Here is an 11277-nt window from a genome sequence, read left to right as displayed (position 1 = left end):
CATTGGAATCTCATACCATAGCATTGGAATTTCATACCATAGCATACAATCTCATAGAATCGCATTCGTCATATCATACCATAGCATAGCATATAACATTGTTTTAACTCGGTTTTAAATGTTTTTATTTGAAAAAATAAATGTTTACATAATAGATTTGTTGTTAACTTGGGCTTCTTATTATTTCACTTCGAAATGTGTGGAACTCTTCTGTGTATGGAGGCGTTTTTGTTCAAATCTCATAGCATACCATAGCATAGCATAGCATACCATATCATTAAGCCCTACATTTCAATTTCTCATAGCATAGCATTCAAATCTCATAGCATACCATACAAATCTCATAGCATATCATTAAAATCGCATACCATTACATAGCATTAAATTGTAAAAGATATGCATGAAATGACTGTATGTACCCAATTTTGTAGTACAGCTGTGAGAGTTACATACTGAATTTCTCTTTCAGTATTTGTTTTCAATATGTGAATAGTGGATAGACTAAAGTAATGCTATATACGTCTATTTGATACAAAAATTTAAAGCATTGAATGATATAAACTTATTATTTCGCTATAGATGAATTATCTTACAAGAAAGTCGCATCTCAATCAAGTACAGAGGGAAGGCTATATTATGAAGCTAATAATGCAGTTGATGGAGAAACAACCACGTGTATGAGGGCAAATCCAATTGGAATCGGCTATGCCAATCCAGACAAGACTGTTTGGTGGAAAGTGGATCTTGGTGGACTGTACAGCATATACAGCGTTGACATTATATTTAAAAACTATGCGGGATACTACGGTATATAAATAAAGCTGAGGTTTTTAAACTTTGTCTTGTTAAAAGACGATTAAGAAACATGTATATTCTTAACATTATGAAAAATAAATACATCGAAGTATAAATAAAATTTCTTGCCAAAAAATACAAAATTTTCTATTTTCCTAAAAGACATTTTTTTCGCACCGATTTTAATTTTAGTATAATTATAATATCAAAGTCAATTCATTTATTTACCAGTTACAATTACCAAATTATAATTCGGCGACAACACTATAATTGTCTTAATATACAACACCCTCCTTTTAGGCCACGACAAGTCATACGTGCATGTTTATGATTGACCACACTATCAAATTCTTCATCTTCTACCTCCTTTTACTCTAAAAGTTCAATTTTTCTGCAGCAACATGTTAAATGTATAATCACAAATTCTTTAGATACATCCACAGGATACTTTGATTACAATATTTTTTTTTATTCTGTATTATAATTACCTCGATATTGACACATTTCGACTTCATTAAATCTTGTTCTAGAAAAAAGACAGCGTGGACGTTTTGCCGGATTCTCTTTGTATGTATATAACACTGGTGTATCAACCATTAGTGACATAATGAACTCCACACTGTGCTATAAGGACGGACCTCAGTTACCTCCCCTTAACTTTACAACCACGTGCACAGAGCATGGACGTTTCGTTTTCTTTTACAACGAACGAATAAATGGAGCTACCTACCCTAAAGAATATGAAGTTGATAACGTGTTCACTGAACTGTGTGAGGTCATCGTATATGGTAAGCAATATTACATTGTCAAACGCAGTGTAAAATAAAACGTATGGCATATACATTTCAGCTTGTCATAAAAACATAATAAACAAAATAGTTCTCATCAACAAAACATAGTTTCACCATTGAGAATTGTCTACTGTAAACTATAAGATATGCTATAAGATAAAAACTGCATTAATTTATAAAAGCTAAGCTGTCAAATCTCATTTAACAGATGTAAACTACAGTCTATGACTGCTTATCTAAGTTTGTCGCTCTGTATAGAAACGTGAACAACAGATTTTATTAATATATGGATTTGCAGTTCTCCACTCGTAACATAAATTAACATGTCATTTAGTTTGTTTTTTATTTACTAAAAGCAGAGCCAAAAACTTTGTCAAGAATACTCTTGTTTATTAACGACTAGATTTGATATTATTATAACTATTTTACCTAAATACATATTTAGTTGTTTATGTAATTTTGAGCGTTTTGTTTAATCTAACAATAATAAATATTCAAAACGCAGGATGTTTATATTTGTACTCATGCAAACAGGTTAAGGTGTATTCACAAAGAATTTGAATTTTGATGCTTAACGGAATCTTTTAAGCCAAATTTCGTGTTTAAATCAAACATAGTTTTTTGAAGGGTGTAGATTTGGAGTCTATGGGATTAGTTGTGACCAACCTTGTCCCACCAACTGTAAAGACAACATGTGTCATATCGTAAAAGGAACCTGTTTTAAATGTAAACCTGGATGGATTGGAATACTGTGCAAAACAAGTATTATTCTTAATTTGTATTTTATATCTTGTCAAAATCTTTTATTTCTATTTTTGTTTTCTAATTCATGTGCGATATATTATTTGCTTAACTCATAAGTCTTCTTTTTAAGGTATTCTATTAATAAAAAATGTTCAGGAGTATTTCTTGCGGATATCAAAACAGTAATCTAACCTTAGTTATTATAAGCATATCTTGCTGATGTTGAATGTACGATTTGTTAACTTATTGCAATAATCGATAAAATAAAGAAGCAAATCCACATTTACATTAACAGATAAAACAATTCACAAAACGGATACATCTATCAATTGGATTAGTAAAAACAGGTCACTTGATAACTTTTTAAATATTAAGTAGTTTTTTTTAAATCAACAAGCAGGAACAAGCAGGAACATGCAGTAAAAGTTAAAACAAATATTGTCCACATGATGTTATCCTTACTTCATTGATCCTGTACTAGATGAATGACAAATCACTAAAAAGTCTTAATATAACTGTCACTAGATTGCATTAGTCAAATACACTCAACGCGTCCTTGTTTTTCACGTAATAAAAATAAGAATATCTTAAATACACTATAAATGTAAAATTATCCATTCTAAATTAGGTTTTAGCATTATCTTATTGTTTTTATTTTTACGTTTCACAACCCTATCTGATCTTGGACCCCTAATCTTACCTATATCTTTTTGAGGTTCGCGTTGCTTTGCTTTGAATTTTTATTTCGTTTTATGGATTTTTGAGATAGTTGACGGTTTGTTATTGTCATTTTTCATTGTATCTAAACTTGTTGTTATTAAATACAATTTGTAAAACTGCTTTGATCAATTTAGGTTAAGACAAAACACCTCTGCAATTAATTATTTCAATTCAAAAAAAAAAAATAATGGATTATAGTGTGTTTAAGTGAAATCAAATCCAAGAAAATAAAATAGTTCATACCCCAATAATACTTTTTTAAAAAATAAAACATTTATATATAGATAAAAATCGAAATAAACCTTCAAAATTTCAGAAAAATTAATTTACAGAAGAAAAAAACTTGTTTTGTTTTACCATTTAAAAACTTTTTTTAAACAACAAAAAACTGCAATAAACATAACCTTTAATCGTCACTTTTCTTGCAAAAAGTGTATTATTAAGTTCAAAGATGTTAATTTGTACAAAATTTCAACGTAACGTCAAACAGATTATTACGTTTTGTACACGATTCGTATTGTGACGTTTAATGCGATAATTATGAATTTGTTTGACCATTCAAATGAGGCGTTACAATCAAAAATAAATTATTCATGTATTACGACACCGCTTTTGTTCATAAAAGCAAATCTTCTAAAAACTAATTTTTCTACAACAGTCAAAACGTTTCACCCTTGGTACATTTATGTTTACTTCTCAAAATATTTAACTTATCTACTCACGAAAAATTCATTGTGATATATTTCTACTGTAGATGATTTATCCTACAAACAAATTGCTTCCCAGCTTCATACATTCCCAGGCCCGTCATATGATGCAGATAACGCAGTCGATAGAGACATATCAACGTGTATGAGGACCCGAGTAGTAGGACTCAACTCTTCTGCCAGGACTGTTTGGTGGAAAGTAGATCTTGGTGGAGTGTACAGCATTTACAGCATTAACATACTATTTAAGAACTACAACGGTTCGGGTAAAATGAGATTTTCTTTCAAATGATCATTCAATGCTTAGTGGAGATATCATCTACAAATTTCTTTGTGGTGTAGATTGAGAGCACTGTGTCGCTTTTGAAAAAAGGTTTAAGTGCTCAAACTTAAGTTAAATCAAATGAGTATTAAAGGAAAATCATATGCATTTTACCATTTATCATATTTATGATGATATTTTCACTCAGTGTATATCCCCTCTTATGTTTAGATTGGAAAAATGCGACGTTAGATTTTCTATGAATACAATTTCCAAATTCATGCGCCATGAGCACAAAAATAAACGTCTTCACGTGTTTTGAATAAATTTTTGGTATGATTAAATGTAACAATTTTACATATTTAATTTTATATGTACTTTTGAAAAAACTATCATTTATATATATCTTCCTTAATAAAACAGATTTTTCTCCGGAGAGTTTCTCGCACTATCACAGGATGAATGACCATCTTTAAGTCCTCCTTAAAGATAGCTTAAAGGTGTTTAAAGGTAGCTTAAAGACGATCTTTAAGCCACCTTTAAGCTACCTTTAAGCTATAAGTATTGCTTAAAGGTGGTTTAAAGAAAGCGTAAAGATGGCTTAAAAGCAGCTTCAAGACTATCTTTAAGCCACCTTAAAGGACAACTTATAGGTCCTTAATGTCCAAACTTCTTTAAGCCACCTTTAAGCCACCTTTAAGCTACCTTTAAGCCACCTTTAAGCCATTAAAAAAAATTTAATTCAATATTGTGCTTAATTTCCAACAAAATGTATTAACTTTATGAAAGAAAAGGTATTAAAACGGTTTTTGTTCTAGAAAGACAAATAAAAAAAAACACAAAAAAACCGGCCATGGCGAGAATTGAACCCGGTACCCTTAGTTTACTAGCATCACCACACATCCTCTGCGCCACTGCAACTTACATATATATAAGCGTTTTTATATCCTATATATCAGTGGATATTGAATCACTGTATTGAATGTGTTTACTTGAAAAGATTTTGACAAACCATTCAGTTTGTAACAATCAATTATATCTAATTTATAAATTACATGCATGCATGTATTTAGAATGAAATACGGAACTTGGTCTTCAGTGAACAAAAATATATTATACCTAAATGGAAACCGTTAGGTTCACTATAGTAGGCTTTCTTAGTTAATAAATTTAAACCGAGTAGATATACGTTCATCTAATTTATAGCTATAAAAATGTAAGAAAGAAAATGAAATCATTTTTTTTATTAAATGCATTGATACTATTAGGGCATTTGTTCAATTTCCCGCAATTTCCCGGTTTTCATGATCGCGGCGCCGTTCCAATACGTTTAAATATTTACAAGTAATTGTATGTACATGTACATGATTTTTAAACTATCAATTCTATAACAAACAAAATTACCAATTACCGGTGACGTATTTACTGCATGTGGCAATTGCAAATGACTTGTACATACAATTGTATGATGTGCCAGGCCGGGTATATTTGACATATTTACCCTTATACATATATTTAAATAATCAACCCCTATTTATGATCACCGGTACATTAATTAATTAGCCTCAAGATTTTACTCTTACATACATGTATCGTTAATTTGTAGACGTAACATCTTTGAAACCCAGAGCTAGGAAATAATACTTTGAAAATGAATTACAAATGTAAATTAACTTTTATTCACTAGACTTATCGTATACTCGTACATACTAAGATTCAACGCCTTTAGAAACCCTGACGTGCACCTGGGCACACGACACACCTGTTGTGTATATCTTGTATATTCTGTGTTAGTTCCAGGGGTTTTCTTAATTTGGACAAACAATAGACTTTAATTAGATATACACAAACGTGCACCTGGGCACACGACACAACTGCTGTGTATATCTTGTATAATCTGTGTTAGTTCCAGGGGTTTTCTTAAGTTGGACAAACAATAGACTCTAATTAGATATACACAAACGAACAAAACTAGGTCTTGACAAAGAAAGCAGTAATATCCTGCCCGATATAACAAAGGCAGTTGAGGGTCTTTTCATCTTTAACATGTATCTAGCAGATCTAGAGTTAGAAATAATGAAAATTAAAAAAAAATACAAACCTTAAACCGATTAACAAATTAAATCATGCATTTTTGGTTCATTATCTTTATTTTGTTTAATATCCGGATGAACTGAGAGAGAGAAAGAGAGAGAGAGAGAGAGAGAGAGAGAGAGAGAGATTTTTTTCACCGATTAATTTATAATAGGAAACAAACATACTTTAATTAGTTTTATGCACATATTAAGATACAGAGACTGTGCTCATACCTACAATAATTTTGAAACCCCCAAAAAATTATAAAGAATTTTATAACGGCAATCTGTGTCCATCAGAGCGGTGCTGATGATAGCGATCTGTGTTTAATGGAGCGACGATTAAAACCGCCTGAAACAACCCCCCCCCCCTTCCTTGGATATTATATTATCACTCGGATGACCCCCTCCCATCTCTATAAAAGAGCTTTTGCATTTAATATATGTTTTTATTGTTCAGCTTGATCAATATTGACTTAAAGGCCACTTAAAGACAGTGTAAAGGCAGTGTAAAGAGAGCGTAAATGCCACTTAAACATGCTTAAAGGTGGCTTAAAGGTAGCTTAAAGAAGTTTGGACATTAAGGACCTATAAGCACTTGCTTAAAGGTGACTTAAAGGCGGCTTAAAGGTTGTATAGCCTTTAAGCTCCTTTAAGTCACCTTAAAGCCACCTTTAAGGACTTGCTTAAAGATGGTTTTCGCCCTGTGTATGTCTTTTTTTGTCGCGGAAGCTAACTAAATAACATGTAAATATAGCTGTTCCATGTATAATTCATGTCCCTGACCAAGAGCGTAAAATGGCTTTATAGCGGCGATACACAATATTTCATACAAGTAGACATCAGTATGAAAATAAAAATATAAGCATTGAATTCTAATTGTTGGATGTCGTAGGTCCTATGACACACCAAGCGGTGCAGACAAATTGAATACCGCGCGATTAAAAGTATGATTTAAATATATTTTGTAGAGAGCAGACAGCGCGGACGTTTTGCAGGATTTTCTCTTTATGTGTCTGTCAACTAGTGAAATAAATGAATAATGGAATAAAAGAAGAACAACCTTTTTAAAATTATCTTCTTAAAATATGTTTGACCAAAGATCCTGTTACCTGTTTAGAAGCATCCTCAGCTGATGCAGATTCGAGTTCGTAAAATCTTGTGTGTAACTATGACTTTTATTTTTATATAATGTGATTTCAGCTCGAATAAATTACATGTTTTTGTTATCTATTCCCTTGCAAGGTAGACTTAACCTAGCCTTCAAGAGACGTGATTTATTGTATAATTTTTTTAATTAGAATGTATTTTTTTTTCGAATGAACAGAATGTTAGAATTTTTAATCTGCGGACTTGCTGTTTTTTTGTTTTTTTTATTAATTTTTTTTTCATTTTATGCAGCTTGACAGATAGCCCTACCTGTTATAATATAAATAAAATATCAGATAACCTGAATTTTTCACATAAATTATTGCTTCTTATATTTCAATAAAGGCTGTAAAATGCCTGGTGTGTATGGAAGTGAATGTGACAATCTTTGTCCAATCAACTGTAAGGACAGTACATGTCACGTAGAAAATGGAACATGTTTTGGGTGTAAGCCTGGATGGACTGGGATATCCTGCGACATGAGTATGTATCCTTTCTAAATCTAAATGATGCACATGTAATAATTTTCATCATGATCTATATTTCTTAAGTAAGAGAGTAACCATGAGTTGATTATTTGAAATATTATTAAAAAAAATCTTAGTCGTTTGTTGTGAAAAAAATACCCCAAACTTTACCATTCCTTCATGAAGAAGATTGGTATCGATAAGAATCTTATGTTGTTAATGTTATTTAAGGTAACTCCATACTCGTAAAATTCTCAGATGAAAGTTAAAAAACCGAACTGATTTCAACTTAATAGACTTAAATTTCATCAATTGTTAGAAAAAATATACATGTCATCACACTTTTTGAGATGCCAGATAAACATAAACTAAAGCATATTTTAAAATTATGTTAACATCAGAAAACCGTATTTTTTGGTTTAAAGTAAAATTTTTGGAGGCAGGAATTTGTTTATCTTGTTTAATTTTATTGTCAATTTTATCAGAAAACTACAAAAATATTTTGAAATTAATCGTTGGGATTAGAAAAACTATGGCATTTAGACATACAACTGAACGAAAAGTCAGAAAAAGAGTTATTTCCCTTAAGCACCAATAAAATATATAAAAAAATGGAAATTTAGGATAGAATTAAGCTGCGAAAATATCTTGAACTTAACAGTACTTCTAGTTACTTCCATGTGATTATATTCACATAAAAATAAAAAAAAAAAACTATCTTGCACAAATTTTAAAGAATTTTTTTAGGTTTTACAAAAAAGTGCGACATCACAGAACACTGGATCTACTTTAAGATATCATTTTTTCATCCAGTGGTATTCTTTAAAAAGAAAAAAAATGAGGAATTGTTGTTTTTTTCTTTTGTCAATATTAAATCTTGACATCAATTTTTCGAACAATTTCTATTACAAAGTAAATAATCATACCTTTAATTCTTAGTTATGACGAAATTCAATTTTTTTTTTATTTTTTGCTTTTTTAGACAATAAAATTAATAATTAGTTTTCTGTAAAGTTATTTGGTAATACAATGTGTTACATTTAAGTCTGTATCTATATCTCACCAAAAACCTTCCAGAGCTTTCGTACACTCCAAAGTAAGCAAAATAATTTTTATTTGAAAACGCAATATTACACTGGAAAATAATGCTAGTAATTTAAAATCCAAAATTCTACAGAATGTACAGAAGGTTCGTTCGGTTTCAACTGCAGTCGGCAATGTAAAGGACATTGCATAGAGAATATTCCCTGTAATCACGTGACTGGCATGTGCGATGAAGGATGCGCAGCAGGATGGGCTGGAATGTTTTGTGAAGAAGGTATTTTAAATTGTTAGATTTGCGTGAAAATAATATATCACAATCTCAAAAATGTTTTTTAATATATATATTTGAGCTAGCAAAAGAACTGTTTGATATATATTAATTTATCTGTTTCTGTAAATGGACAATTAGCAAGGTGTTAGAGTAAAAACAATTTAGACAATCAATTAAATTTGTAAAATGGATCGTGATTTATTGTTTGAAACATATCTAATAATCGTGAACTTATTATTATCGAACGGTTCGTGAAAATCGTTCATACTTTATTTAAAATCTTTAGCTTGCCAACGAGGGTATTACGGTACAAACTGTTCTCTGCCTTGTTCTCCTAACTGTAAAACATGCCGACCCACAGATGGGTTGTGTTTCTGTAAGGCAGGTTGGATGGGTCATAACTGTTCAGACGGTAATTTAGTAATATAATATTCCAACGTTTGCAACTGCATATTAGATAAAGATAAAACAACTTCATAACACGCAACTATAACTAATACAATATACATTTTAGAGTGTATCCAGTCCTATGGAGAAAACTGTCAGTATCCGTGCAGTGGACAATGCATTAACCGGACTTGTGATAGATTCACCGGAAACTGTTGGTGTGATTTTAAACATGGTAAAACATGTGAAACACCCGGTACAACTGGTAGGTTTTTTTATTTTAAATTTGATGTGCAAAATACAATGCTACATTTTTTTCTTTACAGATAATCTGAGGAATTTTGAGACGACAGATGCACCATCCACTACATTTTGGATTGTTGCTTTCTCTTTATCTCTGGTCATCTACATTATATTCATTTTTGCCACATTGATTAGTCGCCGGTATGATATGATTTAAGCAATATTAACTGCATTTTTTTTTAGAATTTTGTTTTGCTAAAAGTATAATAAGTCTACATGTGACTTAAATTTTTACGTTTAGTAAAATTTGAAAAAAAAATCATTAATTTTTGACGGAGGAAATATTTCTTCTAACTAACAAATAGAAGCATATAAAATCTAATTCTTGTAAAGGACGACAATAATTCAATTTTACTCCAAGTAAGGCTTTTTAACGACTTTTCCCACAAAAATACAGAAATTCAAAAGCCACGACATTTATGTCATTTAAATAGGAAATACTATTTTCGTAAAAAAAATCAATGTTGAAATGGCAGCTCTTTTTGCTTTAAAGTCTTCATATTATGTAATTTGCATAATTGATATTAACTGTGTTTGTCATGTCAACATTGAAGACAAAAAATTCCTGTTAACATGTTATATTAAAGTTTAAAAGGTATAAATAGCTACATTTATATTGTGTTGTCCTTAAAATTATTTTTTTTTTCAAAGGAAAGCATTGTTTGAACGTAAGTCCACTACAGATAATGTTGATTTTGCTTGGCGGTCTGGATCAAACACAGTACAAACTGCTACCACTGATAATCCATCTCACTATCAAGAACTACGTGTATCAAAGAATGACAACACCTATCAAACCCTACAATAGCAGTGAAAGTATAACGTTTCTGTTTTAAGGCAATGCATCATGAAGAGTGCAAATTTCAATATAGCACTAAGGTTAAAAGAAACATCCTTTTTTGATTTGTGTTTTTTTTTTCTTCTGAAAATAAGTGTTTAAAACTTGTGTATTACTTTCCATATTATAAACGACATAATAAAGGTGGATGAAACATTTTATCCGGTGAACAAATACCATCTTCCAAGACTGTGTTCAAATCCAAATAAACATATCTCATACACCTTCCTTATTCATTTTTTCAACCTGAAAATGTAATAATAGTTTTTATGAAATAAAAGTTAGTGCTAAGAATACAGCCTATAAGATGGCTTTGCTATTTTTTAAAATTATTTTTACTGTGAACATTATTATTTTAAAATTATAACTTCTAAAATGTATGGTATAAAAAGTGAAGCACAACATAACTTATAAGATTTGTTACTGACTGTCTACAGAAATATGTCAGATTATTAAAGTTACAGAATGTGTGTTATAAAAATCATTTTATACTCCTAAATATCCTATAGAAGTGGTTATAATTTTTAAATGTGTTATGATCTTTAGAATACTTCAAATAACTGACAATTATAAAATAATATTTTTTTTTAGCTCTCCTAATCCGAAAGTTCAAGTGGGCTTTTCTGATCACCTGTTTCCCGTCTGTCTGTCTGTTGTCTGTCTGTAAACTTTTTCAAATTTTTTACTTCTTCTCTAGAAACAAAGGGCCAAATTAAACCGAACT

The 11277-nt window shown here is 30.5% G+C and overlaps 1 protein-coding gene across 1 annotated transcript; it reads left to right on the top strand.

The window, feature by feature from the left end:
* Window positions 1–575: 575 nt before the first annotated feature.
* On the top strand, window positions 576–10583 carry LOC128171702 (multiple epidermal growth factor-like domains protein 10; the record flags this gene model as incomplete). The annotated part of the gene is made up of 8 exons (XM_052837472.1): window positions 576–807; window positions 1326–1583; window positions 7589–7726; window positions 8888–9028; window positions 9312–9437; window positions 9540–9647; window positions 9739–9856; window positions 10367–10583. Coding segments are annotated over 8 exons (1278 nt in total), but the record flags the coding sequence as incomplete, so codon positions are not given.
* Between the last annotated feature and the right edge of the window lie 694 nt (window positions 10584–11277).

This window comes from Crassostrea angulata, chromosome 2 (genome assembly GCF_025612915.1).
Source record: "Crassostrea angulata isolate pt1a10 chromosome 2, ASM2561291v2, whole genome shotgun sequence".
In the NCBI taxonomy this organism is placed as follows: Eukaryota; Metazoa; Mollusca; class Bivalvia; order Ostreida; family Ostreidae; genus Magallana; species Magallana angulata.
This window is presented reverse-complemented; position numbering and strand designations above follow the sequence as displayed.